This window comes from Pongo abelii, chromosome 2 (assembly GCF_028885655.2).
Source record: "Pongo abelii isolate AG06213 chromosome 2, NHGRI_mPonAbe1-v2.0_pri, whole genome shotgun sequence".
Lineage (NCBI taxonomy): Eukaryota > Metazoa > Chordata > Mammalia > Primates > Hominidae > Pongo > Pongo abelii.
In genome coordinates, this window is record NC_085928.1 from 189,176,955 (window position 1) to 189,202,098 (window position 25,144).

The 25,144-nt window shown below is 34.3% G+C and overlaps 1 protein-coding gene across 2 annotated transcripts in view; it reads left to right on the plus strand.

Annotated features, from left to right (window-relative positions):
• Positions 1-25,144, plus strand: part of PIK3CA (phosphatidylinositol-4,5-bisphosphate 3-kinase catalytic subunit alpha) — a 91,252-nt gene that overhangs the window by 57,498 nt on the left and 8,610 nt on the right. For both annotated transcript variants that reach the window (XM_024244864.3, XM_054553024.1), the window contains 14 exons: positions 3,327-3,432; positions 3,909-4,061; positions 4,154-4,288; positions 11,928-12,052; positions 12,902-12,983; positions 13,279-13,443; positions 13,657-13,760; positions 14,697-14,868; positions 17,778-17,884; positions 18,391-18,512; positions 19,639-19,717; positions 22,943-23,113; positions 23,679-23,796; positions 23,900-24,051. In XM_024244864.3, the coding sequence (XP_024100632.1) occupies positions 3,327-3,432; positions 3,909-4,061; positions 4,154-4,288; positions 11,928-12,052; positions 12,902-12,983; positions 13,279-13,443; positions 13,657-13,760; positions 14,697-14,868; positions 17,778-17,884; positions 18,391-18,512; positions 19,639-19,717; positions 22,943-23,113; positions 23,679-23,796; positions 23,900-24,051 (1,791 nt within the window). The remainder of the gene's footprint in view (positions 1-3,326; positions 3,433-3,908; positions 4,062-4,153; positions 4,289-11,927; positions 12,053-12,901; positions 12,984-13,278; positions 13,444-13,656; positions 13,761-14,696; positions 14,869-17,777; positions 17,885-18,390; positions 18,513-19,638; positions 19,718-22,942; positions 23,114-23,678; positions 23,797-23,899; positions 24,052-25,144) is intronic.

Here is a 25,144-nt window from a genome sequence, read left to right on the forward strand (position 1 = left end):
TCTTGAACTTCTGACCTCAGGTGATCCACCCACCTCGGCCTCTCAAAGTGCTGGGATTACAGGCCTGAGCCACCATGCCCAGCCAGAATCTTTTTAAATTCTTGCTAAAACAAGAGTTTATATCCCACTCATACTGGTATGCCTCACACTGATTAGTGGGGTGCTTGTAGGAGGAAAAGAAAAACAACATTTGAGGAAATAATAGCCAGAATTTTTCCAAATTTGATAAAAACTATAAACCCATCAATCCAAGGAGTTCAACAAGCCGCAAGCAAAGACCCCAAAATAATACTGGATAGAATTATCCTAGCTAGCTGTTTCAAGTACCAAAAGTTAAACTAGCTTTATAAAAGTAAAAGATAGGCTGGGCGTGGTGGCTCACGCCTATAATCCCAACACTTTGGGAGGCCAAGGCAGATGGATCATTTGAGCCCAGGAGTTTGAGACCACCCTGGGCTATATGGAAAAACACAGTCTCTACCAAAAATACAAAAAATTAGCCTGGGATGGTGGTGTGTGTACCTATAGTCCCAGCTACTCAGGAGGGTGAGGTGGGAGGATCACCTGAGCCCAGGGAGGTTGAGCCTGCAGTGAGCCATGATTGTACACTGCAGTCCAGTCTAGGGGGCAGAGTGAGACCCTGACTCAAAAAAAAAAGTAAAAGATAAATTTATTTAATAATATGTGATTAAAGTGTTGAAATTTTAGTAAAATAGCTATTTAGAAAGGACTATATTTGTCTTTAAGCATTCTGTAGTCTAAAAGGTGAAGTATTTATGGTAGTGTGAAAATTCAAGTAAATTTTTTAAACTTTTCTGTGCTTACAAAAACAAAAAATCAGATAAATGAATATGAAGTTACTAAAAAGATAGAAAAGTAGATTTTAAAAATTCTTACTAAGTATTTGTTTCAAATCTGTGCTTCCTTTATGCTAGATACATTAGATGCTTTATGATTTCTTCGTAAATGTTACGAGTATCTCCCAAAATCAGAGTCAATTTGGACGTATACACACACACAACCATTTTCTAGAAATAAAGAACTTAATTGAGCTTGTGTATATGTGTGTGTGTCTGTGTGTTGTGGGATGGATGGACTTTAGTAGAAAAGAGAAACATGCTTTGTTTTGTTAGCATAGGGCTGAACAAGTAGATTTGTAGGACATAGCTCTCTTAGAGTATAGAACACTTCTTTTTAATTTATGAGCACTTCTAAAGATTTAGGAATGATAAAAAGTCTGGTATATTAAAGTAATGTATCTTTAATTTTTCTTTTCTTTTTTTCTTTTTATGGAGACGGAGTCTTGCTCTGTCGCCCAGGCTGGAGTGCATGGCACAAACTCGACTCACTGCAACCTCTGCCTCAGCCTCCTGAGTAGCTGGAATTACAGGCGCCCACCACCACGCCCAGCTAATCTTGGCATTTTTAGTAGAGATGGGGTTTTGCCATGTTGGCCAAACTGGTTTCGAACTCCTGACCTCAGGTGATCCATCCGCCTCGGCCTCCCAAAGTGCTGGGATTACAGGTGTGAGCCACCATGCCCGGCCTAATTTTTTTTAAATCATTTTGGACTTAAGTCCCATAACATTTTTCTCTATATGTTTCTACAATTATATGTGTTACTGGGCATGGTAGTATGCGCCTGAAATCCCAGCAACTCAGGAGGCTAAGGGAGGCTGAGGCAAGAGGATCACTTGAGCCCAGGAGTTCAAAGCTATAATGCACTTTGGTCATGCCTGTGACTAGCCACTGCACTTCAGCCTGGGCACATAGCAACACCCTATCTCTAAAAAATAATAATAACATTTGTTGTTTCTTTTACCTTTAGAATTCTTGCCACATTTCCCCATTTTAAATGTCTTTTTTCTATAAATAGACCGTATTTTTAAAAATCTTTATCCATACTTGAGCAAAAATACTAGAATAAATGGAACTTATTTTACTGATGAAGTTTATTACTTAGTTGGCTAATTAAAAATAGAATTGTTATACTATTTTATTGTTGATTAAGAATTATTTTATTTATAATCAAGATTAGACCAGAATGATAAAGAAGACATTTGAAAAGTTTTTGAAGTTACTATCTAACATATGAGCTTCTATCATGGGACAATTGCTATTCTAATTCCTTTGCTTGTGTTATCTCATTTAATTTTATGAGATAGTTATCAACCTTAGGAGGGTAGGTACTATTATTAGTCCCATTTCATAGAGGAGGCAAAAGACAAAGCAAGGGTCACACACTTAGTGAAAAAGGAGAAATAAGATTCTACTCCAGTCTGATTTCTGAGCCCATACTTTTTATCCATTTTTATAATGTTTTTTTTAAAATACAAAACTGTTTATTGTATGTGGTTCTTTACAAATATGTTCACCAAAGACAGACATAATTTCACATGTAGCACCCAGTAAATTGAGGGAATGTATCATTAAAATTCAAATAATTTTTTATCTTGTTCACTTTTTCTAGCAGTGTTTTATTCTTCCCTTATGAATGTGCAGTTTTACTACCTTTTATAAAATAATTATTCTTCAATTCAAATACTTTTTGTATCCATCATTTTATTTACCTACTGATTTATTTAGTGGATTCCTTTGGATAAAACTATATTCTGTATAAAAGTAACTAAATGTAATCATAATAGGAAATCTCATTTTACCTTGTCTAATTTTCCTTTTCTGTTTGACTTTTATGAGCAAAATTATATATAGAAATATATAGAAATAATAAATATATATTTATATTATGTATATAGTATATTATATAATATATATATTATAAATATAAATAAGTTTTTTAGTGACGTATGTAGCACACATGCATAAAAGTATACAAATCATAATTGTATAGTTCAGTCACAAAGTAAATACCCATGTCTTCTGCTTTTAACAAATGCACACATTTCTGTGGTTTTATTCCTACAGTTGGAGCTGGGTCACAGGGAATACATATGCTCACTTTTATTAGATTATGCTTTCCAAATTGGTTGTAACAAATTATACCCTGATACTCTTAGTGTATGAGATTTCCTATTACTGCATAACCTTACCACCCCTTGGCATCATCAGTCTTTATAGTTTAGCCATTCTTATGTATAGTGATATCTCCATGAGATTTTAATTTTCGTTTTCTGTATGACTAATAATGACTCCCTTTTCACGTTTATTAACTATTTGAATATGATCTTATAAAGTGCCTTTTCCAGTCAATCTCTTGCCTGTTTTTCGTTTGGTTGATCTTTTTCTTGGTGATTTGTAGGAGTCATTTATATACTTTGATGAAGACTTTTCTTGATATATTATTTTTTCTTTAAAATTTTACATAGGTGGAATGAATGGCTGAATTATGATATGTACATTCCTGATCTTCCTCGTGCTGCTCGACTTTGCCTTTCCATTTGCTCTGTTAAAGGCCGAAAGGGTGCTAAAGAGGTAAAGTATTTCAGAAGGAACAATTATGTTTACCTTTAAAAACTCCTGATTATACCGCTGATTGAATTTTTTCACAAAATGGATGTTATTTTATATTTAAGAAAATAATAATAAATCAAACCTATTTTTAAATTTTTAATAAATATCATAGAAGAATACCTTGGGTGAGCTTCAGGAATTTATGATGAGTATGTTTTGAGTTCTTATTGATACCATTTTTAAAAATGCAAAGTGACTGTATAACAGGGATTGTATGCAAATATCTCATGCTTGCTTTGGTTCATATTTTCTATTTATAATTAAAATATATGTAATTTCAAATGGGGAAAAAGGAAAGAACGGGCTTTTTTTTTTTTTAGGTATTATATTCCCATTATTACAGAGATGATTGTTGAATTTTCCTTTCTAGGGAAGAAAAGTGTTTTGAAATGTGTTTTATAATTTAGACTAGTGAATATTTTTCTTTGTTTTTTAAGGAACACTGTCCATTGGCATGGGGAAATATAAACTTGTTTGATTACACAGACACTCTAGTATCTGGAAAAATGGCCTTGAATCTTTGGCCAGTACCTCATGGATTAGAAGATTTGCTGAACCCTATTGGTGTTACTGGATCAAATCCAAATAAAGTAAGGTTTTTATCATCATAAATTAGATATTTTTTATGGCATTCAAACCTTCTCTCTTATGTATATATAATAGCTTTTCTTCCATCTCTTAGGAAACTCCATGCTTAGAGTTGGAGTTTGACTGGTTCAGCAGTGTGGTAAAGTTCCCAGATATGTCAGTGATTGAAGAGCATGCCAATTGGTCTGTATCCCGAGAAGCAGGATTTAGCTATTCCCACGCAGGACTGGTAAGGCAAATCACTGAGTTTATTAAGTATCAATCATAATCTGTGGATTTAGGTAGATACTTTCTCTATGGAAAAGGATCCATATATTTTACTGGCATAGATACTATGAACTCTAGGACCAATATTGCAATAGAATTAAGTTCTCTATATGCTAATATTTTTACTGCACCTCTGCTTTTTTAAAGCCCTAGCTTGCCTTCATTCATTTAACAAATATTTATTGAATGCCAACTATGCGTGAAGTACTGGGAAAGACACTAGGTAATAAAGTCATGAACTAAACAGACTTTCATTGAGTATGCACTCTAATTGTGGAAATAGACATTAAGCAGATAAAAGCAGAAATATAAGATTACAGTTGACCCTTGAACAACATGGATATGAACTACACTGTTCTACTTATGTGTGGATTTGGAGATTTGTGACAATTTGAAAAAAACTTGGAGACAAACTACATAGTCTAGAAGTATCAAAAAAATTGAAGTTAGGTATGTCATGAATCCATAAAATATATATAGATACAAGTCTATTTTATCATTTACGACCATAAAATATACACAAATCTATTATAAAAAGTTAAAATTTCTCAAAACATACCACACAAACACAGACCATACATGGTACCAAACCACTCATAGTCAAGAGAAATGCAAACATATATAAAGATGCAGTATTAAATTGTATCTGCATAAAATTAACTGTAGTACATACTGTACTACTGTAATAATTTCGTAGCCACCTCCTGTTGCTTTTGTAGTAAGCTCAAGCATTGCATATATCCACTTAAAATGCTATATAGGCTGGGCGCAGTGGCTCATGCTTGTAATCCTAGCACTTTGGGAGGCCGAAGCGGGTGAATCACCTGAGGTCAGAGTTCAAAACCAGCCTGGCAAACATGGTGAAATCCCGTCTCTACTAAAAATACAAAAAGCCGGGTGTGGTAGCATGTGCCTGTAATCCCAGCTACTCGGGAGGCTAAGTTAGGAGAATTGCTTGAACCCGGGAGGCAGAGGTTGCAGTGAGCCGAGGTCACGCCATTGCACTCCAGCCTGGGCGACAGAGCAAGACTCCATCTCAAAAAACAAAACAAAACAAAAACAAAACAAAACGCTATGTAATGCTGATCATCTCTACATGAGCACTTCATCACTTCAGTAAATTGTTTATTGCAGTAAAAAGTGATCTCTCACAGTTCTTGCATATTTTTCATCATGTTTAGTGCAATACCGTGAACGCTGAATAACACTATGAGGGGCTGTAAGGAGTGCCTCTAGTGATGCTGGAGGTACTCTCAAGAAGCAGAGAAACGTCATGACGTTAAAAGCAAAAGTTGAATTGCTTGATGTGTACCATATATTGAGGTCTGCAGCTGCAGTTGCCCTTATTTCAGACAGACAACTAATCTTGTAAACAGACAACATAAACTTCTATTTGTTTGTTTGTTTTTGTTTTTTTGAGACAGAGTTTTGCTCTCGTTGCTCAGGCTAGAGTGCAATGGCACGATCTTGGCTCACTGCAACCTCCGCCTCCTGGGTTCAAGTGATCCGCCTGCCTCAGCCTCCCGAGTAGCTGGGATTACAGGCATGCCCCACCATGCCCAGCTAATTTTTGTATTTTTAGTAGAGACGGGGTGTCTCCATGTTGGTCAGGCTGGTCTTGAACTCCTGACTTCATGTGATCCGCCTGCCTCGGCCTCCCAAAGTGCTGGGATTATAGGCGTGAGCCACCGCGCCTGGCCAAACTTTTTTTTTTTCAATAAGAGATGGGGTAGGTGGCTCACGCCTGTAATCCTAGCATTTTGGGAGGCCGAGGTGGGTGGATCACGAGGTCAGGAGTTCAAGACCAGCCCGGCCAATATGGTGAAACCCCGTCTCTACTAAAAATACAAAAATTAGCCGGGCTTTGTGGCACATGGCTGTTAGCTACTCAGGAGGCTGAGGCAGGAGAATCACTTGAACCTGGGAGACGGAGGTTGCAATGAGCCGAGATTGCGCCACTGCACTCCAGCCTGGGCAACAGAGTGAGACTCCATCTCAAAAAACGAGAGAGAGAGATGGGGTCTCACTGTGTTGCCTGGGCTGGTCTCGAACTCCTGAGCTCAAGTGATCCTCCCTCCCCTACCTCCCAAAGTGCTAGGATTACGGGTGTGAGCCATCATGCCCGGCCAAAAGACAAAATAAATGTATAGTATCAGTAAATACAGTACAGTACTATAAATGAATTTTCTCTTCCTTATGATTTTCTTAATAACATTTTATTTTCACTGTCTTACTCTATTGTAAGAATATAGTGTATAGTACATATACCAAGTAAGTGTTAATCAACTGTTTATATTTCTGTTAAGACTTCCAGTCTACAGTAGGCATTTGTAGTTAAGTTTTAAGTTTTTGGGGAGTCAAAATTTATACATGGATTTTCAATTGTACAGGAGATCAGTTCCCCTATCCCCTATATTGTCCAAGGGTCAACTGTATAAATCACGTTAAGTGCCAGAAAGGAAAAAACAATAGTGAGCTAAGAATAACTAACTGAGGATTTGTGGGGAAAAGGCAAATATATATATATATTGGGTTCAGGAAAGACCTCTCTGAGATAGTAACCTTGAAGTTGAGACTGAAGTACAGCTATACCTCTGAGGTATTGTGAGTTTGACTCTAGACCACTTTACTAAAGCAGAAATCACAATAGAGTCACAAATGTTTTGGTTTCCCAGTGCATATAAAAGTTCTGTTCACATTATACTGTCATCTGTAAAGTGTGTAATAGTCTGTCATCTGTAAAGTGTGTGATAGCCTTATGTCTAACACAACAACGTACATACTTTAAATATATTGCTCAAAAATGCTGATGATCATCCAAGCCTTCAGCAAGTTGTAATCTTTTTGCTGGTGGAGGGTCTTGCCTCAGTGTTGATGGCTGCTGACTTATCAAGCTGATGGTTGCTGAAGTAACGTTAGCGTGGCTACAGCAATTTCTTTAAGACGACAGTGAAGTTTGCCACATTGATTGACCCTTCCTTTTGTGAAAGATTTCTTTGCAGCATGTGATGCTATTTGATAGCATTTTACCCACAATAGAACTTCTTTCAGATTTGGAGTCAGTCCTCTCAAAACCTGACGTTACAGTTAACCAGCTGCATTAGCCCCTAACAAGAGAGTCAGCCTGAATTGAAGCTTTGAAGCCAGGCATTAACTTCTCTTCTCTAGCTGTGAAAGTCCTAGGTGGCATCTTCTTCCATTATAAGACTGTTTTGTTTACATTGAAAATCTGTTGCTTAGTGTAGCCACCTTCATCAGTTATCTTGGCTAGATCTTCTGGATAACTTGCAGCAGCTTCTCCATCAGCACTTGCTGCTTCACAAACTCTTTTTTAAACCTCTTAAACCAACCTCTGCTAGCTTCAAACTTTTCCTCTGAAGCGTCTTCGTCTCTCTCAATATTCATAGAATTGAAAAGAGTTACGGCCTTGCTTTGGATTAGGCTTTGACTTAAGGAAAAGTTGTGGCTGGTTTGATCTTCTATCTAGACCACTAAAACTTTGTCCATTTCAGCATTAAGGCTGTTTTGTTTTCTTATACTTCATTCACTGAAGTAGCACTTTTAGTTTTCTTCAGGAACTTTTCCTTTGCATTCACAACTTGGCTGTTTGGCACCAGAGGCCTAGCCTTTGGCCTGTATGGCTTTTGACATGCATTTCTCACTAAACTTAATCATTTCTAGCTTTTGATGTGAAGCAAGAGACGTGGCACTCTTCCTGTCACTTGAACACTTAGAGGCCATTGTAGGGTTATTAATTGGCCTAATTTCAATATTGTTGTGTCTCAGGGAATAGGGAGTCCTGAGAGGAGGGAGAAATCATGAGCAAAGGTTGGTCGGTGAAGAAGTCGGAACATGCAACACTTATCGAATTAAGTTCACCATCTTAATTGGCTCATGGCACCCCCAACTGCATCAGAGTAACATCAAAGATCACTGATCTTTGATCACAGATCATCATAATGTATAATAATAATGAAAAACTTGAAATATTATAAGAATTACCAAAATGTGACACAGAGACAAAAAATGAGCACATGCATTTGGAAAAATAGTGCCAGGAGACTTCCTTTACATGGGGATACCACCACAAACCTTCAGTTTGTTGGAAATGCAATATCTGTGAGGTATGATAAAGCAAAGCACAATAATACAGGGTATGCCTGCATAAATATATTGTTAGTTGAGCATGGAAGCAGAGAAAACACCAGGTCTTCACCACGTTATCCCAGGTTCCTCAGGAAAGAGCGTATGTAAGATGGAATTTAATTATTGATCTAGTTGTCTAATCTTGGCCATAGCTTTCGACCCACAGTATAATTAGCTAGGTTCAAGAACCATTAACTCTCCCTGATTTCTCAAGGGCAAAGATGTCAATGCCAAGAGAAGATGTTTGTGTTCATTGGTGTTTCCAAATATATTACTTTTTCTTTGGCCTTGTTGGCTATAGATAAACCAGCCAATGAATTTTGGGCCAAGAAGTCCAAAACACCCCTATCCCATTAACAGTAACAGCAGCATCAAGAGGCAGCCTGGTATATTGCACTTAGGAAATTTATTGATTCATAGCTGTGTTCTCAGTAAGACGTTTACCACTACTTTTCGGAAAACGAATTATCTTTTCTGCATATATATTTTTCTGCATTTAAAAGATACGAGTCTCTTTTTTGAGCAGTTCTCTTTGTAAGGATTGATATTTGATGACTGTATTCTTTCTTAAAAGAACTTTTATTTCAAAGAAAAGAAATTTGCTTATTTTATAGTAGAATAAAACTTCTATTTTTCAGTTACAGTTTGTATCTATTGGAAACTTTTGTAAATCTAAGACAACATGGGATCTTAGTTTTTCTGTATCTTAAATATTTTACTATTCATCATCCTAGAAATTATTTTATCCATATTCATTATTTCCAACTATGCTAAAAAAGACTAAAATAATATGAAAATATAAAAGGATAGAATAGCCTAGAAGGATAATAAAATAGTGAAGTAAATCATCACGTTACATCATCCTTGTTTTCTTATTGCATTGCCCAGTGTCTTGCATCATCTTTCCAGAAGTATAGAAGAAGTCTGCAGACACTGTCTTTGTAATTTTTTTGTTTGGTTGGTTGGTTTCTTTCAGGCTTTCATTGGACACTTGAGAATTCAGAATTTTTCACTTTTCACCCAGAATGATGACAGATGAAAACTGACCAAGGAAGATATTTCACAAGCATTAGACAAATCATAATATGAATGCAGATAGATAGTAGCAGCCTAGAGCAGAGTTTCCCAACCTCAGCACTATTGACATTTTGCACCAAATAATTCTTTGTTGTAGGAGCCATCCTGTGTGTGCAATCCAGGATGTTTAGCATCCCTGTCCTCTACCCTACTGCAGGCCAGTAGTGCCATCCTGCTAAGTTATGGCTATCAAAAATGTCTCCAGACATTAGCCAAGGTTCCTGGGTGGTCAAGGGGACACAAAATCACCCTAGTTGAGAACCACTACTCTAAACTCTAATCATGGTGAAGTTTATTATATAAATGAAATGTCAGATGACAATACCTAAACTGTCTCTCAGTTATCTTAAGTTTTCTCAAACTCAAGATAATGATGAGTAAAGAATATATTTCTAACAACAAAAAGGAAATTTGATAGTATTTATAAACACAAAAAGGAAATTTGTATTCACATTCAGTTAGTCATTCCACCAGAATGACTTCATCACACAATATTTTGTGACAAGAACCTGAACAGCCTCATGTTTTACAATATTCTTTTCATCTTTTATTACATGCACCAAAATTTTTTTTAAAATTTTCTTGAACCTCTAAATCTACTTTAAAAATTTACCTGATACACTTTTTAAATGGACAAATGCCGAAGGTAGCTGTGTATGCAAATGTGACTAGAATGAAAAAAATGATGTAGAAATAAAATAACTCCTTGAGTTGATCATTCTGATTGGCATTTATAGAGTAGAAATGTTTTGTAATTACAGAGGAAAAAAGATGGCCTTTCCTTCAACAGTTATGAGCCGTCAGAATTTTCAAAAATACTGCATTTTGACAATGTAGTTTCTAGTTTGACAATGATATATTTATCTTCAAAACCAGGAAAATGTAGATAAGAATTTGGTTTTATAATATTTAAATTCTTATTAAAATGTTTAATAAAATTGTTTTCCCCATCACTTTATTCTTCTGTAAGTTATTTTACATTTAAAATGTAAACAAATAAAAATAAGTAAATAAACACTAGCAGCTTCTTTTCCTGGTAAATTGAGGATTGAGTATGTATTATCTCTTTCCTGGACTATTGGAATAACCTCTCCCTCCTTCCACAGAGAAGCCATAATAATCTTTATGAAATATAAATCAAATCATGGTATTCATTCTTTAAATAGCTGTCAATAAATTAAAATCCCAACTTTATACCCTGTTCTGCAAATTTTACATGGTCTGAATTCAGCTTACATTTCTTCTTTCCCTTGTCTATTGCCCATCAGGCTCACTGGCTTTCTTCCTTCACACCAAACTAGTTATTTCCGGGGTGGGAGGAAGGCTTACAGTGTTTTCTCCATCTGCAGTAGTCTTTCCCAAATCTTAGTGTGGATAAAGGTTCCTTCTTGTTACTTGAATCACAAATACTATGTTCTCAGTCATTCTCTGTTACACCATCCAGAGTACATTATATCAATTTTCCAATATTTTAATTTATTTGATTTCCCACTATAACAGAGGCTCTGTTAGTGCAGGGTCTTTTACTATTTTGTAATCCCAACAGCAAGAACAAAACAAAGTACATAGTACATATTTAATAAATACTTGTTGAACAAATATGTGCCAGTAATATTTCTTCATGCTGCTGAATAAGTTAACAGCATATAAACACATAGAAACCAAGTGGCATGGATGTCTGCTTTCATTTTTAGCCCTTTAAAAATATATGTAACCCATCCTAAGGGGTTTATATTTGTTTTGCATAATACATTAATATGTACTCATTATTCATTACACAGTTAATATAGCTATATTTGCAGGGAATATACATTGCTTGGAATTATACAAAAAAATGTTATTTTTAGTTTTCTAATATTCAGGATACAGTGTTTTAATGGGGGTGTTTCTTCATTCTTTTTTTCTTACTGGTTTTTACTTTTTAAATTTAAAAGCCTTGCAGTGATCATAAGGATCTGTTCAGGCAAAGAACATGGAAGAGTGTACATTTTATCATTTTAGTGTTTCTTATTCTCTATATCAAAAACATTCACAGATAAGTTAATAAGATCCTCATCAGGAGGAAAAGTAAATTGTTCACTATCATCTTCTAGTATCCTAATCTGGTCTTGTTGTTGGCTAACTTCAGCAGTTACTATTCTGTGACTGGTGTAATATTAACCAAATAAATTACTGGATTTGTTCCACAAATATTATGTCTTAGATTGGTTCTTTCCTGTCTCTGAAAATAAAGTCTTGCAATGAGAATAAATTATTTTACAACAGTTAATTAGCAATGTAAAATTTATTGAAAACTTATTTGCTTTTTTTGTAAATCATCTGTGAATCCAGAGGGGAAAAATATGACAAAGAAAGCTATATATTATTTTATTTTACAGAGTAACAGACTAGCTAGAGACAATGAATTAAGGGAAAATGACAAAGAACAGCTCAAAGCAATTTCTACACGAGATCCTCTCTCTGAAATCACTGAGCAGGAGAAAGATTTTCTATGGAGCCACAGGTAAGTGCTAAAACGGAGATTCTCTGTTTCTTTTTCTTTATTACAGAAAAAATAACTGACTTTGGCTGATCTCAGCATGTTTTTACCATACCTATTAGAATAAAGCAGAATTTACATGATTTTTAAACTATAAACATTGCCTTTTTAAAAACAATGGCTGTAAATTGATATTTATAGAAAATCATACTACATTGGTAGTTGGCACATTAAATGCTTTTTCTTACTCTGAATTCCTGATATGACTTTCTTTAGGATTGTTTAAAATATTCTAGTAGTTTTAGGTCAATTTAGATGTGATTTAGTTGGTCTAGATATTAGAATTTTTAGGGGTTCCCTTTCATTTTTCTTTTTTCTTACGTTTCTTCAAATAGTATAATGCCTTATTTTCATTTATGAAGAAATTACCCTGCTGTTGGTGATACGGGCATATTTAAATAAACCAGTTGCAGTCAGAAAGTCCATTAAGACATAAATTTTGTCCAGTAACCACAGTAGAAGTGGTGATTCTGTGATGCATTCATGTTGCATAAGTAGGTGAAAAATATGAGCTATATGAAGAGTGGTATAACATATATTCATAATTTTTCTCAACTTTTAACTAAATTTAAGTACTTATAATCCATTTGCATTTTCCTTTTGTGTTCTTTGCCATTATAACTGTGCTTAAGTATATATGTAAATATATTTCCAACTATAGTGTTAAACACTGATGTCTTTTGAATTTTAAAAAAGCTAGTGATGTAAGAAGTTTGGGACTTCTTAAGAAGATTGCATATGGAGAAGTTAGACATGTAAACCTTTTGAATAGCATGCAAGAATGTTTATGTTTATTTTATTTCTCCCACACAGACACTATTGTGTAACTATCCCCGAAATTCTACCCAAATTGCTTCTGTCTGTTAAATGGAATTCTAGAGATGAAGTAGCCCAGGTAAATGTATGTTTGAGATTACTAGATAACTGTTGTACAAATTGGTATGTCACTTAAATTGTTTTCTCTCAGAAAGTCCACATAAATAAATGAAATAGACTAATAATAGTAATATAGTGTAGAAAAAACACCCTTAACATTATTTCCATAGATAAAACTAATTAGAACTGTAAATTCTAAGGAGATTATTTATCTAGACTAATTTTAAAATCAGAAGTTAAGGCAGTGTTTTAGATGGCTCATTCACAACTATCTTTCCCCTTTAAATATGATTTATTGTCTTTCTCATACACAGATGTATTGCTTGGTAAAAGATTGGCCTCCAATCAAACCTGAACAGGCTATGGAACTTCTGGACTGTAATTACCCAGATCCTATGGTTCGAGGTTTTGCTGTTCGGTGCTTGGAAAAATATTTAACAGATGACAAACTTTCTCAGTATTTAATTCAGCTAGTACAGGTAAAATAATGTAAAATAGTAAATAATGTTTAATTACAATAATTTATTCTAGATCCATACAACTTCCTTTTAAAAAACCTACTGCACTAACTAGTTTTATGCTTAAAAAAAAAAATTATTACCAGTAATATCCACTTTCTTTCTGAAAAAATTTTCTTTAGATTGGCCATGCAGAAACTGACCCTGATTTGTTTTTTTTTTTGAATCACCTAGGTCCTAAAATATGAACAATATTTGGATAACTTGCTTGTGAGATTTTTACTTAAGAAAGCATTGACTAATCAAAGGATTGGGCACTTTTTCTTTTGGCATTTAAAGTAAGTCTAATTATTTTCCCATTAAATTCTTAAGGTACATATTACTTGCTTTCTTAATAGATTTATAAATATGTATTACTTATATACTTTTGTTTATGTTTGGCTGGAAGAGTTTTCCATACTAAAAGTATTTTGTACCAGTGATGAGCTTCTCAACTTTTGCTCTTTGAAATTTAAAAAGTAATAAATTCAAAACTAAATTTTAGTCATGAATGAGAGCTTAAATATTTTTAAAGATTTTTGTTCTACTTAAGTAAAATTTTCTAGGTCCAGATGAATATTGCTGTAGGTTTCACTGTGTGTATGGATTAAAATATCCCCAAAAAAAGAAAAAAATATTTTACCTTGAAATTCAGAACAATAATGTCAAACTCCCGTGGTTCTTACTGAAAAACAAGCTAATTAAGAATAAAAAATGTTTTGTAGAATGTGATATATCTAGTACTCAAAAGTTACAGGTCATAAACCATATAATTTTTCATAAATTTAGAAACAAATTTATATCTAATATGATATTTTAAGTGTTAAAATTTAAAAATGGAACCCAGAAGTTAAGTTGAAAACAAGAAGCATAGGCGTGTGTCAGAAGAGTCAAACAGCATTCACTGAGTGCTTTGTTCCCTCCCTCTTCATTTGATTATTTTTGTGCTCAGTTTCCTTTTTTCATGTTTTTATATCTTGTACTGAGATTAGTCAATGAAAACTAGTTGAAATAAACCTAAAAACTAGATGTTTATTTAATCACATATTCAGGAACTACCTGAAACTCATGGTGGTTTTGCTTCTAAATTACAGGTTTTGAATAATTTTATTATTAGTATGATTGTAACATTTATTGGATTTCAAAAATGAGTGTTTAAATTGTTTAGCAAAGATTATTTGTATACTGATTTAAGACTATATATGTATTTTTTTAATTTTGCACGATTCTTTTAGATCTGAGATGCACAATAAAACAGTTAGCCAGAGGTTTGGCTTGCTTTTGGAGTCCTATTGTCGTGCATGTGGGATGTATTTGAAGCACCTGAATAGGCAAGTCGAGGCAATGGAAAAGCTCATTAACTTAACTGACATTCTCAAACAGGAGAAGAAGGATGAAACACAAAAGGTGTGTGACTCTAGTTTGTGTTTGAGACTCTTTTCACTGCAGTGGGGCAGAGTTGTTTAGAAGCCCAGTGTATATACAGATCATGGTCCTTGGAATCAAGCAGATTAGGATTTGGAACCAGGTTCCACTGCCTCTCAGCTGTATAGTGTTAGACACGTTATGCAGGCTCTCAAGACTCATTTTCTTTGTCTGTAAAATGGGAATAATACCTGCTTCGTAAGGCCATTGTGAGAATTAAATTACATGAGATATGCAAAGAACCTATCACAATCCTTGGAACATAGAAGGTGCCCAATAAATGTTAGATCTCTTTACTTTCCCTTCCTTTCTCTTATTCAGGTCCCTAAGTATTTACAGTGATTATTTCCTTATTCTGTCATTTATTGTCTCTCAGTAATGACCCTGAAAATGAGGGGAAAGATGTTAGTTTTTACATTTCCAAGTTTAAAATGGATTTCGAGTCACTCAGTAAATATATCACACACTAGTCATCTGCTGTCTAGCTTAGTATAACTAAGAGTAGGAAATACAATGTAAACTTTTTTTTTTTTTTTTTTTTTGGAGACAGGGTCTGCCTTTTTTGCCCAGCCTGGAATGCAGTGGTGCAATTTCGGCTCACTGCAGCCTTGACCTCCTGGGTTCAAGCCATCCTCCCACCTCAGCCTCCTGAGTAGCTGGGACTATAGGAGCATGCCACCACTCCCAGCTAATTTTTCTACTTTTAGTAGAGACAGTGTTTCGCTTTGTTGCCCAGGCTGGTCTCCAATTCCTGAGCTCAAGCAGTCTGCCCACCTCGGCCTTCCAAAGTGCTGGAATTACAGGCATGAGCCACTGTGCCTAGCCCAATGTAAACTTTTTTATGACCTTTTCCTACACCCTATTCTTTATTCAATCCAATCCAACACATCCTAAATTCACCACCTCTTACAATTAAAAGGAAGCTCATTCCTCACCTCTAGTAAAAGGAAAAAAAAAAAAAATCATATATTAGTGAGTCCCCAAAGGACACAGAATGTAAGTTAGCAGTACTGAATGAATTTTTCCAACATCTTCATTACTAGTACTTGAAGGAAAAAAAAAATTAAAGTTATTGTATTAATGTAAATGTCATACAGTGTGAGTTGATTTTATTGAAGTGTGATATATAAATTCAAATATAAGATGTTAGAAAACAATTGTACTTTTTCTGATACTGGAATTTATGAGCAAGAAGGGACTAGATTGCCCTGGAAGAACAAAATTTATTGTATTTATATATTGTAACTGAGCTGAGAAAAAAGAAACTAAATTTTAGATACATTTGTAAATACAGATGTTCCTCAACTTATTACAGGGTTATATCCTGATAAACACATCATAAGTTGAAAATATCTTACAGGCAAAAATGGGCATTTTGTTGATGTGATGGGATGTGAAAACACAAAACACAGTATCCAAAAAATGCTGGCCACACAGTACACTGTAGAGTATTGGTCGTTTACCCTCGTGACTGCATGGCTGACTGGGAGCTGCGGCTTGCTGCTGCTACCCAGCATCTCAAGAAAATACTGTGTTGCATATCACTAGCCCAGGAAGAGATAAAAGTTTAAAATTTGACGTATAGTTTCTACTGAATGCATGTAGGAAGAGATAAAAGTTCAAAATTTGACGTATAATTTCTGAATGCATGTTGCTTTCACACCATCACAAAGTTGAAAAATAGTAAGTCAAAACCATTGTAAGTTGGAGACCATCTGTATAGGCATTTCTTCTAAGCTGGAGTTTTTATATCACAAATTGGCTACGATACAGTGGATTAATTAGGAACATGAAATTCATTACTCAGATCATTATTGGCTTAAATGAGATTTTGATAGGGAACTAAGATTGCAGTCATAGAAACAAGAGCAATTACTTTGAGTGGCTTTGTGTTTTGTTGTAACAATGAGTGATAAAATACATGAAGTATTGTGCTAACATTAGAGTTGTCAGTGATAGAAATGCCTTGAACAAGAGCTATCTAGTCAGTGATGACTAGATTTTCTAACTATTCATTTGTATATAACAAGAAGAAAAAAAGCTTGATTATTTAAATTCCAGCATGAAAATTAATTTATTATTAATTCCTAGCTCCTAACCACTTTTTCCCCCACTCACATTTTATATTTTTAATAGGTGAAAGTTTGCTAAAATAAAATCCCAGCCATTGCGTGATAACTCAGCAGTCTGGGCTCTGATTTGAATTGATTTAAAGGGATATTGTTTTGTAGCCACATACTAAAACCTGAATATAGTATGAGACTCTATGTAACAAATGTTTTTACAAGTCCTTTTCCCAACAATTTCTTTTAGCCTCACTAGACCACTTTCACCCAACAAAAAGAGTATGAATGCTGTGTTTTCTTAAAAGCCTAAAAGTAAGGTTATTAAGCTAATATAACATGGTCTCCTTAGTTTTTCCTCTAGAACACAGATCAGCAAATTTTCTTAAAGGGCCAGATAGTAACTGTTTTAGACTTTCCCAGGCCCATGTGGTCTCTGTCTTAACTATTCAACTCTGCTATTCTCGTAAAAGCAGCCAATATGTAATGAATGGGTGTAGCTATATTCTAATACAACTCGATTTACAAAAACTGGCAGCTGACCTGCCGGTTGACTAGCCCTGCTCTACAGCCAAAAGCATTGCCACTGTCACCAAGCAGATTTCATCTTCTTACAGGAAGGGGTACACAGTGCTGCCAGTCTTGCTTCTGTCTCCTGAGTGTTGCTGCTCTGTGTTGTAGAAACCCTCTTAATTAGAAGGCAGCCAGTCTAGGATGTAGATTCAGAGACTGTACAGTACTGAGGTTCTCATGTGTGAAAGAGATTAGCAGTTAGTTTTATCTTTTATTAAGTCAGTTTCTTTCTGTGACTATCCTTTTTTTAATCAGGTACAGATGAAGTTTTTAGTTGAGCAAATGAGGCGACCAGATTTCATGGATGCTCTACAGGGCTTTCTGTCTCCTCTAAACCCTGCTCATCAACTAGGAAACCTCAGGTACTTTCTTGGGGGTTTCATTGATGTATTTAAATAAATACCTTTTCTGGATAAAATCTTGAGAAAAGTCAAAATGTCTGTTATAATTAGAATGTTTAGTAATCTATGCTTCTCTCTCTCATTCTCCTACCCTCAAAATAAGAGTGGTAAATTGTCTTAAGTTCAGTACTGCCTTTATTCAGAATGAGTTTTTACTACTTAAATAATACAGTTTAAAACCTTCTATGGCCAGAATTTCTGTTACCATAGGATAAGAAATGGAAATGTAATATCTGTAAAACTAATGATATATCTCTATATATTTGTTGGAAATTCATATGCAACTATATAACTCTTAGTTTTTTTTATACTCTTTAGAAATGGATTCCTGAATAAAAATTGAGGAGAAAGTTTTAAATCTTTGTAACACGTCAAAAAGCTATATTGTATTTATATTTTAAAATAAATTTGAGGGTAAAAGAATAATAAAGCAAAAGTACCTAGTAAAGTTTTTAACTATTTTAAAGGCTTGAAGAGTGTCGAATTATGTCCTCTGCAAAAAGGCCACTGTGGTTGAATTGGGAGAACCCAGACATCATGTCAGAGTTACTGTTTCAGAACAATGAGATCATCTTTAAAAATGGGGATGGTAAGGAAGAGTATTAATGAGCTTATGATGCATGAATTTAGCTCTTTTTATACACAGGATATTTATGAACCATGAAAACTATTGAAAGCCATTTAAGGAATATACACATGATAAAATATGTAATATTTATCAGATGTCTTGACCTTTGAAATATGCATGTATAATCAATGAAAAGAAAAGAAGTACTAGGTTTAGATCAGAAGTCCTGAAATCAGTTTTTTGTTTTTTCTTTTTCCTGTTCCCTGCTTCCAACCCCCCTCCCGTGGACCTGTGTAGAGAAGTATTTTTTGTTGTTGTTTTGGTTTTTTTTTAATCAGTTTCTAATTATCATTTGCTTAGCTGTGTGAGTATCCATTCATTCCATAAATATTCTATGTGCTAGGCCCTGGGGTTTTAGCAGTGAAGAAAACAGAATCCCTGCCCTCTTGGAGCTTACAGCCTAACAGAGAAAAGAGGGACATTAAATGAATAATTACAAAAATAAAATTACAAGCATGGTGCAAAGGAAAAGTGTAGTCTGCTCAGGAACCATATAAAAGAAGGTACTTATATGGAGGAAAAGGCTATGGGGGGAGTGAAGGAGGATCATTGATGGGTTTTCAATAGGAAATGACATGAATTCTGTTGATCCCAATATTTTAATATAAACATATGTTCAAATTTAAGGATTCAGAAAAATAATTACTATAAATGCTTTAATTAAAAATTTTTGTGAGATGCATGCTCACTTATCCTACATTGTTATTCAAATATGTTTATGCAAAGACTTTAAAAGTGGATTTAAGAATCAGAATATTAAGAGCCATTTGTAGTGGTGCATGCTTGTGATCCCAGCTGCTCTGGAGGATTACTTGGGCCCAGGAGTTTTAGACCAGCCTGGGCAACCTAGCAAGACCCCATCTCAAAAAATTATAAATAAATTAATAAAGCTACGTAAAGGCTTTGAGTGGACATATACACTCATTTATAAATTTTTTGAAAAGAAATCAGAATATTGCTTTCATGTAGTTTCTTTTGAAGAGTAAATATAGCTGTATTTGTTTTTCATTTGAAAACCATGTGATGGCGTGATCCCCAAATTTGCATCTGTGGCATTAAATGGTGATACATATTATTTGAATTTCAGATTTACGGCAAGATATGCTAACACTTCAAATTATTCGTATTATGGAAAATATCTGGCAAAATCAAGGTCTTGATCTTCGGTAGGTAACCAGTAAGGCAACCTGTATGTTGAAAGTTATCCTGAAAAAGTGAACTATTAATAATTATAGAAGCATATAGAGGCATCTGTCTAAAAAGAAATGTATGCAGTAGTAATTATCAATAGCTGATTACACTATAGTACTTTGACATATCCTCCTCTTACTTAGAATAGCTAAATTATATTCAGCTAAGTAAAAAGAGCTAATAAGCGAATAAACACTCTGCTACTGCCTCTGGAGTGTCACCATTAGGAACAAGACAAAGGAGACACAAAAGACCCCTGTTTTCATTCAGAAGTTAAGAGTTTAAAAGAAAGTTTCATAATGGGAATTTTCTAATTCTAAAACTGTATAAATCCTCAAATATTGGAATCAGTTTTGCAACATTATGCAACCAGCTAATCTTAGAGTTTTTACCAGTCTGTTGGTTTCTACCCAACTTTCCACAATATCTGTATTATCACCAAGTTTTCTGTCATGCTTCATCTTCTCCTAGTCATTGTTGCTTCTAAAATGTTCTTCCTTACCTGACTTGTCTTTTTGCAAATCCATAGTCATTCAGGCAAAGCCCACTCTGTCCAAAGTACTTTGGCCTATAAGTGGACATAGAGTCAAGTCTAGCTGTAACAACAGGGTACATTTAGTACGAATTGCAGGTAACACCAGACAAGGGCTTATTTGTATGCCTCTTATAAATTTTAAGAGTAGCTAGTATACAAAAATGTGTCAGTGACAAATAGTTGTACCCTTTTATTGCAAAGAAGAAAGTGGACATTTCAGGTGACCTGCTAAGGCACAAAATTGTCATCAACTTCAAATTTGTAACTCCTGATACACTGCTTAACCCCTGCTGCTTTCCAAAGACGGTTAATGTTATATGAATCAAATTTCATTTTTTGGTATAATTTCCTGTGTCATGAGAGATCCACATGCCACTACTACCATGTCCCCCAAAGGAATAGACTGTAAAAAAGATTGTAGAGCTAAGAAAGAGTAAAGGAGATAACTGTGTAACGCTCGTTAATTACATTGTTTAATTATAAACTAATGACTTTGCAAAAAAGCATCTGAAGTTAAGATGATTAGAAATATTAATGGTTTTTTAGTCTTGTATTTTCTGAATATTTTTTAACTTAAGTAAATGTAAGTAAAAATTTTATTTCAAGTTTAACTTTAGATTAAAATTATTTAAGTAAAATCATAACAGCATTTTTATTTATACTTGGCAAAACTATAATTCAGAATGGGATTTATTTTAACCCTGCTTCTTTTTTTTAATAACAAGACTTAGAAGACAATTGAATTCTGTAAACTGTGAACATGTTCAACAGTGATAAAAACATAAGAAAGAATGAGCAGGAGTACAACCTTAAGACATTTCCCTATTTACAAGGGCAGGTAGAAGAAAAGATTGTGTAGGAGAAGTCATCAAAAGAAGTAGGAGTACTAGAGGAAGTGATTGACAATTTGTAGGGCCAAGGGCTTCAAGGGGGTTAAAAGAATAAGGCCTGTGAAAAAGCACTTGGATTTAGTGACTCATCATTAGTTTTAAGAGTTTACTCACTAGAGTGGTAGGTGTAGAAGCTAGGCTACAAGGAATTAAGTAAGAAAATGAAGATAAGTATAGACTGTATTAGGAATTTAAGAAGTAAAGGAAAGGTGGAAAGAATGGAGAGTAGCTTATGAGAAGAACAGAGCATGGAAAACCAAACTTTGGGTACTTACATGTCAATCTGAATGTTAGGTGCTTTTTTCATTGTCTCTTTAAATCCTCACATCTGCACCCTTGACTACGTGTCCTATTTAATTTTCTATGTGAATAAATGAGAGGTACCCTAAAAAGCATTTGTGCCACATCTCAAGTATTATGGTTGTATCAAAGGGAAACATTTGTGGGATTATTTGAGTTGTGAGCTGAACTAGCTGCTGTTTTTATGGAACACAATTTTTACTTAAATAACTAGTAGGCAAGCTATGGTTATTCAGACATGGATATTTGGCAGACATTTTCTTGAAAATGAACAATATGTGCCTGTCTCTTTGAAGAAAACAACTGTGACAGTATTTGTTGCCAATAATAAAATTCAAGCTTGCAACAAAAATTTCATTAGAAATTCAAAATTAGAATTTTGAAAATTCTAATTTTCAGTATCTGCCACTGAACCTAATAAGAGTCCCTAAACTTAACATCTTTCTGATGAGATTCTTGGTAATATTAACAATTGTGGTTTTTTAGCATGGTATAGTGAAAAGTATCAACATTTGGAACATCTACAAATGACCATGCAGGATACTATAAAATCATGTATGGGTAAGAGATCCATTAAAAGGCAAGAAAGACAAATTGATTTTAATGTAACTGAGTATGAAAAGTTTATTGATACGGTTTTAGATTACATTTTGCAACTTAAGAAACTTATCTTGTCAGGTTTTAGAATAGTACCAAAGAAAAATATCACAATTATCTGAAGTCTATTATAATACTCCTTCTTTTTCTACCTACCTATCTTTGTGAGGCCAGATTTTCTTTTTATACTTTAATTAAAACATTGCATTAGATTGCATACAAAAGCATATATGAGAATCCAGCTGGGTACTATGAAGCCAGGCATTTAAAAAATTTTTTAAATGTGAAGGAATTTCACTCTTCTCACTAAATTTTTTAAATGCATTTTTTGTTTCATGAAATACGTTATTTATATTAACATGTCATAGTTTGTTGCTTTTAAATGAATTAGTAAATATTTAAAATTTTTATTTTCCCTATTTCAATTTCTAATATCAGTAGATGTAATTCACATAACTAAAAGCTCTTTGGAGTCCTCAGTAATTTCTACAAGTGTAAAGGAGGCCTGAGGCCAAAATTGAGAACTCCTGCCCTACAGTTTTTTTTCAATGTCAATTAAACATCTTTAAATTCACGCATATTTTTAAAATCATAAATGTTTGTAAAATTTTAATTGCCACAATAATTTTCTTAATTCTTTTCTGATAAAAATACAGCGCTTTCTCAGTTGAAGGTTATAATAAATGATGACAGGTAATTTTGAGGATTATTCCAGGAGTATGTTTATCACACCATAAAAAAGAAAATTAAAATTGGGGAAAGGCAGTAAAGGTCATGCATGACAAATTTACTAATAAAATACTCATGTTTTAGCCAGTAAAATATTTGCTATTTTAAAATTCCATCATTTAATTGTAAATGTGTTACTCCTTTTTCAGAATGTTACCTTATGGTTGTCTGTCAATCGGTGACTGTGTGGGACTTATTGAGGTGGTGCGAAATTCTCACACTATTATGCAAATTCAGTGCAAAGGCGGCTTGAAAGGTGCACTGCAGTTCAACAGCCACACACTACATCAGTGGCTCAAAGACAAGAACAAAGGAGAAATGTAAGTTGTATTATTCTTTCTTCCTATGTTAATCTAAGTTTTTGTTAGATGAGTCTGTCGGTGTTTGTGTATTCCTCTGAGTTAGATCAGAGAAAACAATTGTACTTTCTATGGAAAAAAATATGCTCAACCTTTGAAATATTTGATGTTAATGGATTTAAATGATTATAATTACTTTTAATTTGGTAAAATCTTAAACATTCATTTTATGTATTATCTAAAATGTATTGTTATTGCTTATTCTTTTTAAAACAAATGAATATTGCACATTCAAAATTTTATTTCTAATTCATTGTTAAAATGATTAGAAAAAATAATTTTAATGACATGCTAAGTATTTTTTCACTATGATAAGAATTATGCTTTGGTCAGGGAACATCTGGAAATTTCCTTAGAAACCCATGAAAACTTCACAGTCTCAAAATCTTTGGACATAATTTCCTTATTCCTTGTCAGTGATTGTTTTCATTGTTTAAATAGAAACTTGCACCCTGTTTTCTTTTCTCAAGTTGGCCTGAATCACTCTATATTTCCATACTACTCATGAGGTGTTTATTCTTTGTAGATATGATGCAGCCATTGACCTGTTTACACGTTCATGTGCTGGATATTGTGTAGCTACCTTCATTTTGGGAATTGGAGATCGTCACAATAGTAACATCATGGTGAAAGACGATGGACAAGTAATGGTTTTCTCTGTTTAAAATGTTTTGGTATTCTTAATTTATTCAAGACATTTTGTATCTGCATATATCAAACTATAACATAATTTCTTATTTTTGAAAGCTGTTTCATATAGATTTTGGACACTTTTTGGATCACAAGAAGAAAAAATTTGGTTATAAACGAGAACGTGTGCCATTTGTTTTGACACAGGATTTCTTAATAGTGATTAGTAAAGGAGCCCAAGAATGCACAAAGACAAGAGAATTTGAGAGGTGAGCTCGAGAAATTAAAAACACAAAATAAAGAGTTCTGGCTGCTCTATTAGAAACAATCAATATTTTTCAAGCAATTTCAAAATAATAAATGTTGGCTGGGTGTGGTGGTTCATACCTGTAATCCCAACTCTTTGGGAGGCCGAGGCTGGAGGATCACTTGAGCTCAGGAATTGAAACCAGCCTGGGTAGCATAGTAAGAACTCATGTCTACAAAAAAATTTAAAAAGTAGCCAGGCGTGGTGGCATGCACTGTAGTCCCAGCTACTCAGGAGGCTGAGATGGGAGGATCACTTGAGCCCAGGAGGTTGAGGTTGCAGTGAGCCATGATCACGCCTCTGTACTCCAACCTGGGCAACAGAGTGAGACCCTGTATCAAATAAAATAAAATAATAGAAGTTCTTTTACCACTTTAGCAAAAACCATTTTTTGTTTTTTATTTTATTTTATTTCAATAGCTTTTGGGGTACACATGGTTTTTGATTACATGGATGAATTCAATAGTGGTAAAGTCTGAGATTTTAGCACACCTGTAACCCAAGTAGTGTGCTTTGCCCCCAATATATACTTTTTTATCCCTCACTGTTCTTCCCACCCTCTCCCTTCTGAGTCTCCGTAGTCCATTATATCACTCTGTATGCCTTTGTATACCTATAGCTTAGCTCCCACTTACAAGTGAGAACATACTGTATTTTCAGGTTTTCCATTCCTGGCCTCCAGCTCCATCCCAGTTGCTGCAAAAGACATTATTTCATTCTTTTCTGTGGCGGAGTAGTATTCCGTGGTGTATATGTACACTTTCTTTATCCACTCATTGGTCAGTGGGTACTTAACGTTGGTTTCATATCTTTGCAATTGTGAATTGTGCTGCAATAAACATATGATATGCATGCAGATGCCTTTTTGATATAATGACTTCTTTTCCTCTGGGTAGAGGGATTCCTGGACCAAATGGTAGATCTACTTTTAGTTCTTTAAGAAATCTCCATACTGTTTTCCATAGAGGCTGTACTAATTTACATTCCCACCAGGAGTGTATAAGCGTTCTCATTTCACCACATCCATGTCAACATCTGTTGTTTTTTGACTTTTT